Source organism: Gossypium hirsutum, chromosome D08 (assembly GCF_007990345.1).
Source record: "Gossypium hirsutum isolate 1008001.06 chromosome D08, Gossypium_hirsutum_v2.1, whole genome shotgun sequence".
Lineage (NCBI taxonomy): Eukaryota > Viridiplantae > Streptophyta > Magnoliopsida > Malvales > Malvaceae > Gossypium > Gossypium hirsutum.
Genome location: NC_053444.1, coordinates 63687268 through 63703044, shown reverse-complemented (window position 1 = coordinate 63703044; position 15777 = coordinate 63687268). Strand labels below are relative to the sequence as shown.

General features: G+C 32.9%; 1 protein-coding gene across 1 annotated transcript; it reads left to right on the top strand.

Annotated features, from left to right (window-relative positions):
• The first annotated feature begins 13664 nt into the window (after nucleotides 1–13664).
• LOC107948257 (transcription factor RAX2-like) lies at nucleotides 13665–14954 on the top strand. The gene is given in 3 exon segments (NM_001327541.1): nucleotides 13665–13800; nucleotides 13893–14022; nucleotides 14273–14954. Coding segments are annotated over 3 exon segments (948 nt in total).
• Nucleotides 14955–15777: the final 823 nt, after the last annotated feature.

The following is a 15777-nucleotide window of genomic DNA, read 5'->3' as shown; positions in this document are numbered from 1 at the left end:
GAGTATCCACTGCTGGTACCATTCACTTATCCCCTTGTGGCATGTGTTCTTCGAAGAGATAAACAATTAACCGTGATAACAAATTGATTTTTAAGTATTTTAGGAAAGCTTAATTGATTTTTGAAAATTATAAAAACCTATTAATTATTAAAATATGATAAAAAATTAGAAAACTATAAAAATTGTAGTAAAATTTTTAATAATTATAAATGATTAAAATATTATTAAAAATTATAAAAACCGTTAATATATTATGAAAAATAAGAAAGAATGATAAAAATTACAGAATTTGTAGAACTTTAAAAAATTAAAACTATAAAAAAAAGTCTTAGGTATTTATATAAAAAGTATTAAAATGAAAATTATAAATATTATAAAAATATTAAACGGTTATAAAAGTATTAAAAATTTATAGAAAACTTTTGTTATTTTGAAAGTTTGAAGTATTTGGTTTCAATAATAAGAAAATGAGGAACTTGAAGTGTGATGATAATTGGACATTTTGAGTGACAGTTAATTTAGTGTTTAGTGACTTAAGGTGAGCGGTGATTAATGATTTTGGTTGAAAAGAGATTATATGAAGAAAATTGATAAGAATGAACTCTGGTATGGTATAAGACAATGTGTGAAGGAAAATAAAAAGGAGTGGTAAATTTTTTTTTTGAAGAGTTTTTAAAAGTTATTAGAATTATTAAAATATTATAAACCTTTTAGAAAATTATAGAAGAAATTATATAAATTATGAAAAAATATTAAATATTATAAAAAGTTAAAAATACTACTATTATAAAATTTAACATTTTTATATTTCAATATAATTTTTATATCTTCTTTATACTATTTTTAGGGTTAATGCATTGTTTATGGCATGAACTTAACAATTGTTTTCGCATTAGGACCAGAACACCTTTTTGGTCCATGTTAATATTTGAACTCGACCATTGTTCTCACATTAGGATTTGAAGTAAGCAATTATTTCCACATTAGGGTTTGAACTTTTTTTTTGTCCAAATTATTTTAAGGAAATATCATGGACTAATTTGGATAAAAAAAATTAGACTTCATTGTAGAACAATTGCCAAATTCAATGGCTAACTTAAACAAAAAAAAAATTCAAGCGCCCAATGTGAGAAAAATTATTAAGTTGAAGCCCAAGAAGTGCATTAACTCTTTTTTTTATAATTATCTTTTATACTTTTTAAAAATAATTAAACCCTTATAAAATAATTTAAAAAATTAATTAAACTCTTCTATTAGCATTTTTTACATCATTCGCCACATCATAATTTTTCATACTATTCATCTTTTTAATTGCTGAATCATCACTTAATAACCCATCATAGACTTCGATAAAAAACTATATTTTAAGAGCTTAATTAATTATTAATATTTGATTAAATGGTTAAATAATGGGTTTTTTACTAAAATATCATAAAAATTAAAAATAACCAAAATATTATATTTTTTTATTTACCAAAATATACCAAAAAAAACAAAAAACAAAAAAAAGCTGCAGCTAATTTGACAATACCCTAGAGGAGGGTATCTGATTGGTGGCACCAAAGGTGCCATTCCCATGGGCAGCACTGATGGTGTCATTCCCATGGGCGGCACCGACGGTGCCATTCCCATTGGCGGCACTAGTCGTGTTATTTAACACCAGCTCTGTCCAGCTGAAGCAGAAAAATAAGAAGAAAAAGAAGAGAAAGAAGAGTTGCTGCGAAAAAAGAGAGAAAGAGAAGAGAAAAAAAAGGTATTTTTTTTAAAAAATAATTGATTATCTTGTTGTTATTTTTTGTATAATTTTTATTATTTTTTGTTTTAGTTTAGTTATTAAAATTAATAAAACTCAAATTGATAGTTTTAGTTAGTATTATTATTATTATTATTAATTTTTAGGGTTTAGATGTTACTTAGTATTATTGTTAGTAAAAAACTAGTATTATTATTATGGTTAGTTATTATTTTTATTTACCAAAATAAACTAGTTAGTAAAAAAACTAGTATTATTATTATGGTTAGTTATTATTTTTAGTTAGTATAATTTTGAATATAAAATTATTAATATTAATATTATTAATATTATTATGGTTTTCATGTACAAAATTGCATATTGAAACATTAATTTTTTTATTTAAGTAATTTATTTACCGTTCGAGATTTTATTTGAGATTTTGTTTATTTTTTAACAGATTAAATATTGAAGATGAATGCTAAGTTTTTTGTATGCGTTTATTTCGATGGAGTGATCTTGACAACAAGTATTGGATGTGTATTTGAATGTCGGCAACAAATAGCAGTGAAATTTAATAGAAATGTCTCGTTCGATGAAACGAAGGCAAGGATTAATGCAAAAATTCTTAGACGTTGTGGGAAAAGGATATCAAAAATTTTCTACAAGTTTCCAGTTTCGACAAATCCGGTCAAATTCGTCGAAATGGAACTTGTAGACGACGAAGACGTGGAGACAATGGTCGATCTCTATTGTGAGAATGGGAGTGACAAGAATGCACCGATTCACTTATTTGCTGAGTTAGCTGGTATGGAGCAAAATGAAGATGTCAATGCATCTGATGAAGAACACGGAGCTCAATAACCGTGGATGGTGGCTCCAATATCATATGTTGATAGTGAATCGACTATGGGTGGGATCGGTATCGACCTGAATATTACACCCGATGTTGATATGGTTGGTGGTGAAGAAGAAAGTGGTGGCGAAGAAGAAGGTGGTGGCGACCATTGGGATGAAGAGGTCGATAGTGACGGTGATCCCGATGTTGACGATGTACCTGATGAGATTGACGATGAAGATGTCAACAACGATGAAGACATTAATGCTTCTTTGGTCGGGGAGCAGATGTGGCGTATTTTGATACACAATAATCCTGGGCCACACATGTCGCTCATAGACCTCAACGCAGCGTATGTAGCTGAGTTCCCGGAGTACCCTGAAATAGTTTATCCTCACGGGCTGGCCGTAACATCTGATGATGAGGAGTTATTCATAGGCCAGAGATTCAGCTATAAAGAAGAGTGCGTATATGCCATTAAATGGTAGTGCATGAACATATCGGTGGATTATAAAGTTGCAGTGTCTACTTCGACAATATATGTTGGGGAGTATTGGAAGGCAGCGGAAGGCTGCAATTGACGGGTACGAGCTGCATTCATTAAAAATTCTCAAATGTGGGAGATACGAAAATTTGTTGGTCCTCATACATGCACATCAACACGTATGACAGAAGATCATGGAAAACTTGATTCAAAAACTATCTGTACGTGTATCATGCCAATGGTGAAGGACATGCCGACCATTAAAGTTTCGGTACTGATTGCCGAAATGCAAGCACAATTCCAATATCGAGTCTCATATCAGAAGGCATGGATAGCTAAACAGATGGCAATGGAGCAACTGTATGGAGATTACGATTCATCGTATAACGAGCTTCAAGGTTGGATAGCTGGTATGCGGTAGTACGTACCGAGGACTGTGATTGAGTTGCAGACAATGCCATATTACGGCCCGGACGACTAGTTACAGCCGGTAAAGAGGATTTTCTATTGGATGTTCTGGACGTTTGATCCATGTGTGCGGGCATTTCCCCACTGCAAGCCCTTCGTGCAGGTGGATGGGACCTAGCTATATGGAAAATATTCACAGATCCTACTTCTTGCGGTTGCTCAATACGGCAACAGAAACGTGCTCCCGATAGCATTTGCTATCGTAGATAAAGAGAACATTGAGTCTTGGGAATTCTTCCTCACAAACCTGCGGAGGTATGTTATTGACAACGATAACATTTGCATCATCTCCGATAGAGAGAAATGTTTAATTACAACAATTAGGCGTTCTGGTGTGCCGTAGAGATCCGTTTACTGCATCCGTCACATTGCGGCTAACTTCCACAAAGATTATAAGAATGCAGATTGGAAGAGACAAGTCGTGGCAATGGGTAAATGATAACCTTATATTTTCAATATAAGTTGTAATGTTTTATGTTATCGAGTTTCTAGAACTTATTTTTTCTTAATACGTATGCAGCGTACGAGTTAGAGCCACATATTTTCTGGCAAAGAATGATCTGACTTGAGAGTGACATGGAGGGGCAGACAAACACATCTTTCCGACAATGGTTGGGCACAATGGAGCCGTGGCGATGGGCTCAAAGTTTTGACGAGGGCTTTCATTATGGCCAAATGACCACAAACTTAGTCGAGGGGATCAACGCTGTCTTGTTGAAAACACGTCATCTTCCGATTGTATCTGTCTTTTCTGCTACTTTTTACAGACTGGCACCTTGATGCCAATAATGGGTCAGCAACAAGTTAACCAGATTGAGACGGGACACGTGTTTGTCGAACATGTCAGGGATGAAATGATTGCAAACCGTCGGTTGGCTAGGTCAATGAATGTAGAAATATATTCATGACGACTGGAAACGTTTCGAATTACTGAGACCATCAGTCGTCGAACTGGTATACCAACTAGGTCCTACGGAGTTGATCTCCAGAACCGACGGTGCGAGTGCAGAAGGTTCAATACACGTCATTATCCATGTGTGCATGTCGTGGCAGCGTGTGCTAAAGTCAACCTTAATGTTAAACAATATGTCGATGATGTGTACACGTTCGAGCGCACATTGCGTGTCTGGGAAAATGAGTTCCCCTTCCTGCCTGACTTATCTACGTAGGAGGTGCCTCCGACGACTTTCGAGCTTCTCCTAGACAGAGGGCTACGGAGGAATCCAAAAGGTCGTCTGCCATCAAGCAGAATCCGTAATGAAATGGACATTAGGGAGAAATCCAATGGTAAGCATTGTGAATTATGTAGGTTAAGTGGTCATAGTCGGAATAAATGCCTCATCGAAACTTTCATGTTGGACAGTCGTCCGAATCGGGTCGGAATTGACCTAATGATGTAAAATTTTTATGTATAGTGTTATAAAAAGTATAATTCATTTGAAATAAATTTTTATTATTCAGCTTATGCTTATGCTTAAATTGTATCCAAATTGTATCCAAATTAAGTTATAAAATACCATGTGCGCATTTGGAAATACTAAAATTATAGGGAAAATGGAGGCATTTATAATTGGATTCAGCTTTAATATAATGCAAAAATAGAATAATTAAATTTATACAAAAAATTTCAGAAGTAAGAAAAGATTAAATTAGAAATATTAAATTTATACAAAAAGAATACAAACTTCGTAATGTACAAAAAGTGCATTAAACCCCTAAAATTGATGGTTTGATGGTGTGGTCCTAGGGGTATACCTATTCGGAGGTCGACGATCACGTTTTGGGTGACAATCAACATCATCATTCGGCGCAGGTAGGGGTGTGGCAAATGGGGAGAAAAAATCCTGTGGCTCGTTCGGCACCGACGAACTTGAACCGGAAGGAGTCCCATGATGCTGCGGATACGGGTCGAACGGGTCGGGCATGGCGTACTGTGACGGGTAGGATCCAAAGAGTTCAAACTTGTAGGCATATTCACCCCCTGCGAAGCTCAAAAAGTAGTCACCGCCTGCCAAATCCGGACGATAGCTATGTGAATCCACATGTGACTGTGATTGTTCGGGATCTGGCTAGGGCTCCTGCTCAGGCTCTGGTGGTTCCGGAGAATAATATGCCACAGGATCCGGATCCATCGGGGCCGCTGCGTTCGATCCCCCAGGTTGCTGCACGTGCGGGGGGAGTACAGTCGACTGGCCCCCAAGTATATATGGATTCCCGCAACTATAGTACCATTGTATATACTCTAATGATGGTTGCGGGTTGGTAGCCATAACCATCTGAGGTCTTCGACACAATCGATCGTTCCACAGTGCCACAAATTTTTTGTGCTTAATTCCCCAATCCAACACCGGTTTTCCTCTCTTATTCATGCCGTGAACTTCCCCCACCTCGCACGACGGATCCGGTATAGGTTGGATGCAGCCAAACTGTCGTAGCACCCGATCTCCATGATACCACTCGACCATGTTGAAATTGATAATTGGTGCGTTAGTGCACCATATGTGGGAATGAACGTATGCGGACGAGGGTACCACATCTGTAATTTTCGGCCTACGGTATGGCATCCATATAAACTGCATGATTAATAACATTGTTATAATTAGCCATAACGTGTGAGTAAGATATAGAAAGTAAGATGTCATGAATATTAGAATAGCAGCTTACCTCTTCCTAGGTATACTGTTTGATCATGAGTCGGTATATCGGGACAGTGTGCGACCTCCCGATACCCGGACGAACACTCCACCTACAAAAAACAAATATAGGGTTTAGGGTTGGTAACATTAGTCAATATATTATGACTACAAAAAATAGGCACAATTTATATTTTATCACTGGTTCACCAGTGGATAAACATACAGTTGGTGACTAACAGATGCCAAAAATGGCATCCGATAGAGCGCCCAGGACTACAGCGGCATCCGCCCATGTCTAAAACATCCAGGTTTGTCACCCGACAAAGCTCCCGGTACAACACTGCTAGAACGGCGGAGCCCCAGCTATACGAGCTAACACTGGACAAATCAGCTAACAGGAGCAAGTACAGCAAATGCACCTTGTTGTTGTTTGCATCGGGCATGAGTACTCCCCTTATGATATGCATGATGTACGCTCGAGCAGCGCACATCAACTCACTTTCAGTGGCGGTCGCTGATAATTGTCCAAATTTGGCTTTCAGCCATGTAAATTTTAAGCTCGAAAAATTCGACTCTTCGTCCTCTGGCGACTCTCCTAGGAGCTGATAACAAAGTGCAGCCGGATCGGTGAATGAAGATACTCTCGTTACGGGACTCCCGTCAATTGGGAGCCCAAGCTGCATTGCAACATCCTCCAAAGTCACCGTGCACTCCCACACGGAAAATGAAAAGTGTGGGTCTCTGGGCGCCACCGCTCCACTAGCGCAGATAATAAATCATAGCGCAAGTCGGAGTCTGAATCAATGCAACTGACCCAAACCCGGCTTGCTCCAAGTACGGCCTCAATCGCGCATCCGGAGCTTTCTTTAAACCATTCACACAGCCCCTTATTACTCGGTAGGAGTCCTGATAGTGTTAAATTACAGAAAAAATATTACGATAACATGATTTATTTCTATGTATTACGTATATCCTTTTTAAGTAAATAAAACCCGTGATTAACAAATAATAAATCATACCGCTTGATTTGCCGCATCAGATATGTGTCTATCGAGTCGAATCAATCGAGCCATTGCGATGCATGCATGTTGAAAAAAAAGTTAGTAAAACACTCTTACCTCGATCATTTCTTCGTATTTTTTTCTCCGCATTTTATTACTTAAAAAATATGATAATTTCTAATTTTATAAATTTATTAATTTAGTGTGTTTTTTAAAATTAATTTAGTGTAAAAAAACCCTTATTCCCGCTATTTGCTCGTATTATTTTTTCGAATTTTATTACTTTGAATAAAATAATTTTATTTTCTTATTTTATATTATTTTAGTACATTTTGTTTCAAATATTTGTATTAATTATTTCAAAATTTTTTAAAAATTTTGTAAAACACTCTTACCTCGGCCATTTCTTCGTATTTTTTTCTCCGCATTTTATTACTTTAAAAATATCATAATTTCTAATTTTATAAATTTATTAATTTAGTGTGTTTTTTAAATTAATTTAGTATAAAAAAAATCCTTATTCCCGCCATTTGCTTGTATTATTTTCCCGAATTTTATTACTTTCAATAAAATAGTTTTATTTTCGTATTTTATTATTTTATATTATTTCAGTACATTTTATTTCAAATATTTGTATTAATTATTTCTGAAATTTTAAATTTTTTTTTAAAAACTCTTACCTCGGTCATTTCTTCGTATTTTTTTCTCTGCATTTTATTACTTTAAAAAATATCATAATTTATAATTTTATAAATTTATTAATTTAGTGTGTTTTTAAATTAATTTAGTGTAAAAAAAACCCTTATTCCCGCCATTTGCTTGTATTATTTTCCTGAATTTTATTACTTTCAATAAAATAATTTTATTTTCGTATTTTATTATTTTATATTATTTCAGTACATTTTGTTTCAAATATTTGTATTAATTATTTCTGAATTTTTTAAAATTTTGCAAAACACTCTTACCTCGGCTATTTCTTCGTATTTTTTCTTCGCGTTTTATTACTTTAAAAAATTTCATAATTTCTAATTTTATAAATTTATAAATTTCTAATTTTAAATTAATTTAGTGTAAATTATTCCCGCCAGTTGCTCGTATTATTTTCCCGAATTTTATTACTTTCAATAAAATAATTTTATTTTCGTATTTTATTATTTTATATTATTTCAGTACATTTTGTTTCAAATACTTGTATTAATTATTTCTGAATTTTTAAAAAATTTTGTAAAAACTCTTACCTCGGCCATTTCTTTGTATTTTTTTCTTCACATTTTATTACTTTAAAAAATTTCATAATTTCTAATTTTATATTTTTACTTTATTTCAGTGCATTATGTTTGAAATTTAATTTTGACAAATTAAAATATAGGGACTAACTTAACAATTTTAGTAAAGAGGTAAAATTCAGAATTAAACCTAATTATTATGATAAAAAAATTTAATTTTTTAAATTGTACCCTTGATCAGAAAAAGTAGAAGAGAAGGCATGATATAAAGGAACACAAAAGATTACCTCATTTAGCTAATATTCAAAGGTTACATTGTAGATACTATGGAATGCAGGATGTAAAATTAAAGTAGTTTTATGATATTTTTATATATTTTTGAATGATTAAGTTTTAAAGGTTGAATCGTCAATTTTCATATTTCATAAAATTTGATATAAATTTAAAATTTATAACTATTTGTTTTGTGTAAAAAAAATTCAATCGTTCAATAAATATTAATATATAAAATATTTTAGATTAGTGTGATGAAGTTATCGGGTTGATTCAAAAATTTACATGCATGATAAGTACAAATATATTGATAAATTTAATGGTTAGATCGTTAAAATATTAATCGTACAAAAATATATAAAAGAGTATAAAGCTACTTTAATTTTACACTAGTATAAGTAAGTCCCTCTCATTAGTTGATATATATAGTAAAGCTACTTTATACTATTTATATATATATATTTTGTAGGATTAATATTTTAATGATTCAACTGTTGAACTTATTAAGATATTTGTACTTGTCATGTTTGTAAAATTTTGAATCGATCTAACATCTCTATCTTATCGATCTAAAATATTATATATATTGATGTATTTAATGGTTAGAAATTTATTTTTCATAAAAATAATAGTTAATAAGTTTTAATTTATGTCAAGCTCGAGATATATATGAATGAAGTATAAAATGTAACGGATGAATTGTTAAAATGTTAATGGCATAAATAATTATGAAAAAATGTAAAAGTAGTTAAATGGAGTGAATATCCCTTCTCAAGAATAAGAATATAATGGGATTAGATATATGTGATTTGTAAAAGTAGGATTAATTTTGAAAATTAAATCTGAAGGCACAATCAAACTCTAATACGTAAATCATATAAAATTCAACGCTACTTTAAGACTATAACAAGGTAAATGTCAAAAATTGAGAAGCACTTAGAAATGTGTGCGATAACAAAGGTGCAAGAAAAGTTGAAAAATAGCCTACTCTTTATTTTTCGTTCAAAATACCCAGACATTTAAGTAAGTAGATATTAAATAATAAAGTATGATTATAATGAAGTGGATACAGCATGCACAATTGTCTAATCTTAGTTGGCCAACCGTTGAGAAAGATGGAGTCAATGCAGAAGAAGACACTTGTATTTTCTTTTAATTTAACTATTGTTTGTTATCTAGATTGTGAAAGCTTAGTCTTAAATAATGGATACCTTTAAATTGATATTTTAATAAAAGATTCCATTTATCCGAAAACAAGACAAAATTCAAAAGTTGAAATAAAACCTCAATTAAAATTTATTAAATATTTTTGACTCGCTTTTTAAATTAATCTTAAACTTTAAAATGTTTTAATTACTAAGAACGCCCTACCTCTTAAACGCAAAATTGTACTTTTAGCTCTTGAAGATTTATAAAATTTTAAGTAAATAAATGGTAAAATTATAGTTTGACCTCTAAAAATTTGTATTCTTAGATTAATCATGTTTTATTTTATTTTTATCATTTTCAGAGTTACCTTAGATTTACTTGTTATTTTCCTCTCTACATTGTAGGCTTTGAGTGAAGAATGGAACGCTTGAACCATAGAGTAAAAAGTAGTGAAGAAGAGCCTTTTGCTCCAGTGGACCACAATCTTCAATTGAGAATTTTCAAGCAAGCAGTCCACTCCACCGCAATTCTGCGTCTAGTGGAGCGGAACGATTAAAACCCTAACAATAAGGGATGGCGTGATTTAAAAGGAAACGAGGAGAAAAAGAGAGAAAAATCAACTTGGAAGTTAAGAAACAACCCATTCACACCAAGGGAACTTTCAAGCTTGCAAAGAGGAGAAGAAAAAGAGATCCGAAGTGCTCGACACTGATTCAATAATAATTTTTTTCTCTACATTGTTTCTTTTTACTTTTTCTTAATGCAAGTTTGTTTTGGATTTCTTCTTGTAATGCTTTCTCAAATCAACACGAACTAAACTCTTTTCTTGGAATGAAGATGTATCTTATTTTTTAGTTAATTAATTTATTTTCTTCAATTGTTTCTACCCTTGTTAATTATTTATTCAATCCCATACTTATTTAATCTGCTTGTTTGACCACCAAGTTGTATAATTTGATAGTCTTGATTTGTCTTGATAGAGAAAATTAAGGTTTAAATCTAGACTGAATAGATTAGGATTAACTTTAGTAGCCCCGGTGAACAAGTTAAATTTGTGAATAGGATAGGAATATACTTGATACCCTAATCAACCCAATAGGTTTGGTCGTAGTGACTTTACCCAACTTGCCCCGCATAGGAATATAGTTAGTGGGGAGGGGGATTAACTTAGATAGATACTGGAAGGGTCTACTTAATGCCATTGAATCTTGGGTTAGTAACTACATAGATTGAACACTTGAACAAGAGATACTTGATTAACAAAATTAGGTGAAGTTAGAGTTCCAAGATCTTAAAACTTATTGAGAAACTATTTTTAATTTTTAAATAAATTTTAATTATTTTTAGGATTTTTAATTTTTTTTAAATATTTGTTTATTTGTAAAATGGAACATCAACATTAGGTACACGTGGCACACCATGTGTCACTATTTTCTTGTTTTGTCTGCCACATTTGTAAAAGGTCATGGTTAAACTTGGTCAACGTTAACAAAAGACTTGTTTGATTAACTTTTTAATTTTTATGACTCAATTAGATGCAAAGTTTTCGTGAAGAGTTAATTAAAATTTTAATTTTTTGCTTTGTTTGTGTGTGTGTGTGTGTTTTTTACCATTAAACCTTGTTGATACTGGTATTCAACAAGGAAAAGGTAGGATGGAAATGGTGGTGAAAATAAGGAGGCTAGTTCACCTATTACAAGTAGAATGCTGGAGTCGGAAGAGTAGGACAGAAGGAGAAAGGAGATGGGAGCTAAGGAGAGGAGATTGTGGAATATTAATGTTTAAGGGAGTAAAACAGGAGAAGGATCCTTTGTTCATCGTGAGTTGAGGTATATATAGGGGGAAGGTCCCCTTGCCTAATAGTGCCATGTTACTGACAGTAAAGATGGTGGATCGCCCGTATGGTTAACCAAGTGCAAGTCCATCATATGTTAGTTATTGTCAAGCATAATTTTGTGTGAGCTTACTCTAGTATTTCCTTTGCTGAAGTAGTTCAAGGTTATTAAGCCTCAGTGGTCCCCTCCCGAGGATGAGAGTGTGTTGCGAAGAGCGAATGATCTAATGGAGGAGCCAATTATATGACATTATTTTCTACTATGTCATGTGAAACTTGCTAATATGACATGCTATTAAAAACAAAAAAACTTATTAAATCAATAAATCAAGTACAATAGTCTCTTCACTAAATCAAGTTGGCCATGAATAATTTAAAATTATTTTCACATAAATTGAAATTACATATTTTTATCATTGTAGCAACATGGAAAATTTTAAATTCACTCCTTTGTTTTTAGTTTAATAAAATGCCACATCATAAAATTTAACCTAGGTTAAAAGAAAAAATAGTGCCACACAAATAATATTATTAGTGTTATGCGAAAATTGAATCAAAATTAAAGTTTTATATATACAAATTACACCAACACAAAATTAGTTAATGAAATTTAAATATGGAAATATGATTTGAAATAAACATAAAAAGGGAAATGATAAATTATCAGTGTATAGTCTCAGTATGTGGGTATTGGGAAGTAGCCATATAGAGGGTGGAATAAACATGGAAGCAAAGCATGCCTTTTATCTGCCATAGATATGCTATAAGCTGATATAAATGCCCAAAGAAAAAACCTATCCAGGGAAGTCTATTATAGCAAGGCTAATTAGGGAAGGTAAACAAACCTGGATTTAATTATTTATTACAATATACCAAGTAGAGTAGGGTACTCATTCCCAAGTGGTAAGGGGTGCATATAGGGACAGCTCTTTTCTCTTGTGTCACTTGAACGAAAATGAAAGCCCTTGTTAATATGGAAATGTTACAATGTATCAGACACAAAATATAAGCTGTTGTTTGCCCACTTTTCACTACTTCCTATTTCTGTGGTAGTAATAATAATAATAATAGGCTATGATGCACAACAGTTTCGCATTCATTAGTCAGTCAGGAGAAAACACCTGATCTGATCACCAAGTAACTGATACGTGGAGACTTTCGTTTTTTTTTTTAACCTTACGTAGTTGTGTGTATTTGATTGTTGATGTGCTTTGCCTTTTCAAGTAATTAGTGGTACCCTCACTTTATGGGTAGAAGTAATGTGGAGATCGGAGTTAGATTGTATTTTTATTTTTTATTAAAAATGGATAAATTAATTTTTCTACATTATATTAAAGAGTAAATTGATTCTTCTGTTAAAATTTTTTCATTTTTATTGTTAAAAATTAGTTTTTGCATGTCAAATATCATTGTTTGGTTATTCTTTTAACCAAGATAATTTTTAACAATACAAATAATATTTGTACTACTCTTAACATGTCGCGGGGAGAGTGAAATGAAAGAAAAAGAAAACACAATACCTGACTTGATTGGTTACCATAAAATTATTGAGTCTATAAAAAAAGTAAAAAAAAAAATTTATCTGCTTGGAGAATAGTCGCTGTTGTTTGGAAAATGTCTCAACTGTAGGGTTCTGTATATAGTTATGTTTTCCAATAAACAAGTAACGTTGGACTTTTGATATATTTGATAATGGGTAATATTTTTATCCATTTAAATAAATAAAAACATATATTATTATTATAATTTCTAAAAGAAATCAAAGTGAAATTATTTTTTTCTAAATTAGACGTAACAGTTAGAAACTATACATATTAAATAATTTGTAGCTGTTAATAAATAATAAAATCCAAAGTAATTGTTTTTGTATTTTTGTGAGCACTAATCTTTCCTATTAAAAGGAAGCAGTCAGCAAGGAAGTTTATTAGTAGTAGAAAGGGAGAGAGAGGTTTGGCTTGGGTTGTAGAAAGAGGTGTCAACAGAGATATCTAAGGGGATCACAAGAGTTGTGTTGGAGAGAGAAATGGGGAGGGCTCCTTGCTGTGACAAGGCAAGTGTGAAGAAAGGACCTTGGTCTCCTGAAGAAGACTCTAAGCTCAAGGACTACATTGAGAAATATGGAACTGGTGGTAATTGGATTGCTCTCCCTCACAAAGCTGGTAAATATATTTCATTTATGCTTCTCTTTTTCTCTTTGATTGGTGATTCCTTAGCTAATTTGTTGTTTCTTGTCTTTGTATACATTATCCAGGTCTGAAAAGATGTGGGAAGAGCTGTAGATTGAGATGGCTAAACTATCTCAGGCCCAACATTAAACATGGTGAATTCTCTGAGGAGGAAGATATGGTTATCTGCAACCTCTTTGCTACCATTGGGAGCAGGTACTTTCTCCATCTTTTAATTCTTTTGATGGGACCTTCCTACTTTACCAAATCTATATACTGCCATGATGAAGCGATATTAACGAATTCTGCCGAAAAGGGTTTAGATTCAAGAATCTGCTATTTCCGGATAATTCTTGAGCATGTATGCTAGTAGGTGAATTTAGATTCAACAACATCACCTACTAGAAACTGTTACAGAAAGAGGCAAGGAATTTACTTCTTATGGAACTCTTTATGAAACTTGCAGATGGTCAGTAATAGCTGCTCAGTTACCAGGCAGGACTGACAATGATATCAAGAACTACTGGAACACCAAGCTTAAGAAGAAGCTCATGGCTTTGAGTTCTCAGTCACAGAGAAAACCACCACCACTACCAATCCCATCTTCTCATCAAACTATACCTCCATCATACAAAGACTGCTCTTCGTATTATTATACTCCAAGTACTAGATCTTTTGAAGGCTTTGAGCCCTTATCAACTGTTCAATCTGATCTTTTGAACCATAACAATACTTTTTTGGCTACCGATTCTTCTCTTAATCACACCACCCCTGACAGTTTTGTGAGTTATTATCCGGTAAAAGAAAAGTTTCTGATGTTTGGGAGTGAACCAAGCTGCAGTTCCTCAGATGGTAGTAGCCATGGCAAAGAGATCAAGCAAGAAGACGTGAGTAATTTTCAGGGCTTTTGTGCACCCAATGGGTATGAAGATAATCACAAATTCATGTTAAGTTACGGCAACCGAAACCAATGGGCTGAGAAACCAAGTGGGTACCATGGAGAAACGCCATTAGACTATGATCTTGAAGATGTTAAGCGACTGATAGACTCAAGTAGCAGTAATAATAGCTGTAACAACAACAACAACAACCACTTCTTCATTGATGAAAGCAAGAGGCAAGAGAAAGTCATGTATTATTACTACTGAGATGGACTGGCTGCAGGTGTTAAATCAGAAAGATTTGATGGGGTAAGGCCCAAAGGTGGGGGATGGCATAGAGTTTCAGTTTCTGGAGCTTTGTGTTCTAATGAAATGAAACATTTCTTCTTTTGACAGTACATAGTAAAAAGCTTTTTATTTTCTGCAATTTTTTTTATTTTGTGTGATGATGGTGTAATTGCTGTACTGACCCTCTCAATCACTGAAATCCCTAATCAGAAATCAGTGTTTATGAAAACTAGACCACTTAATCATCATCACCATTCAAGAATCCATGATGTCAAAGATAAACCAAGCATGCACTGTTCATCCAATGAATGACAGTGGGATCTATTTTCAGGCTCACTGCTGGCACTGTTTTGTCAAGAATATTGAAAAGGTCCCGACTTTATTATTATTAATAAATGCAATGCAACTAAGTCAGACATAAAGGTGGACTTGTTTATCATCATTTTTGTTTGTGATGGGTGGAGATTTTGGAATCTTATGGAAGCACAATGCTTTAAAAATGACTTACAGTTCTTCATAATCCCAGTTTTCCTAACGGAATCCACTTTAATTATTTATATTATATGTACAGCTATTTTAATGAATTGAGTAAAAAAAAAGGTCATCAACTCTGTGTTTTCTGATATCAATAAACAATTCAAATGTTTGTTTGAAAGTTGGTACTTTTGATTAATCACCATTTGCAACCTAAATTCAACACTTTCCAGTTGGTTGTATTCTGGATTCTTGACAACACTTTTTTCAACTCCAATTTCCTCTAAACTCACTTTTTTTCTTTTTCCAATACACTCCATTTTGTTTA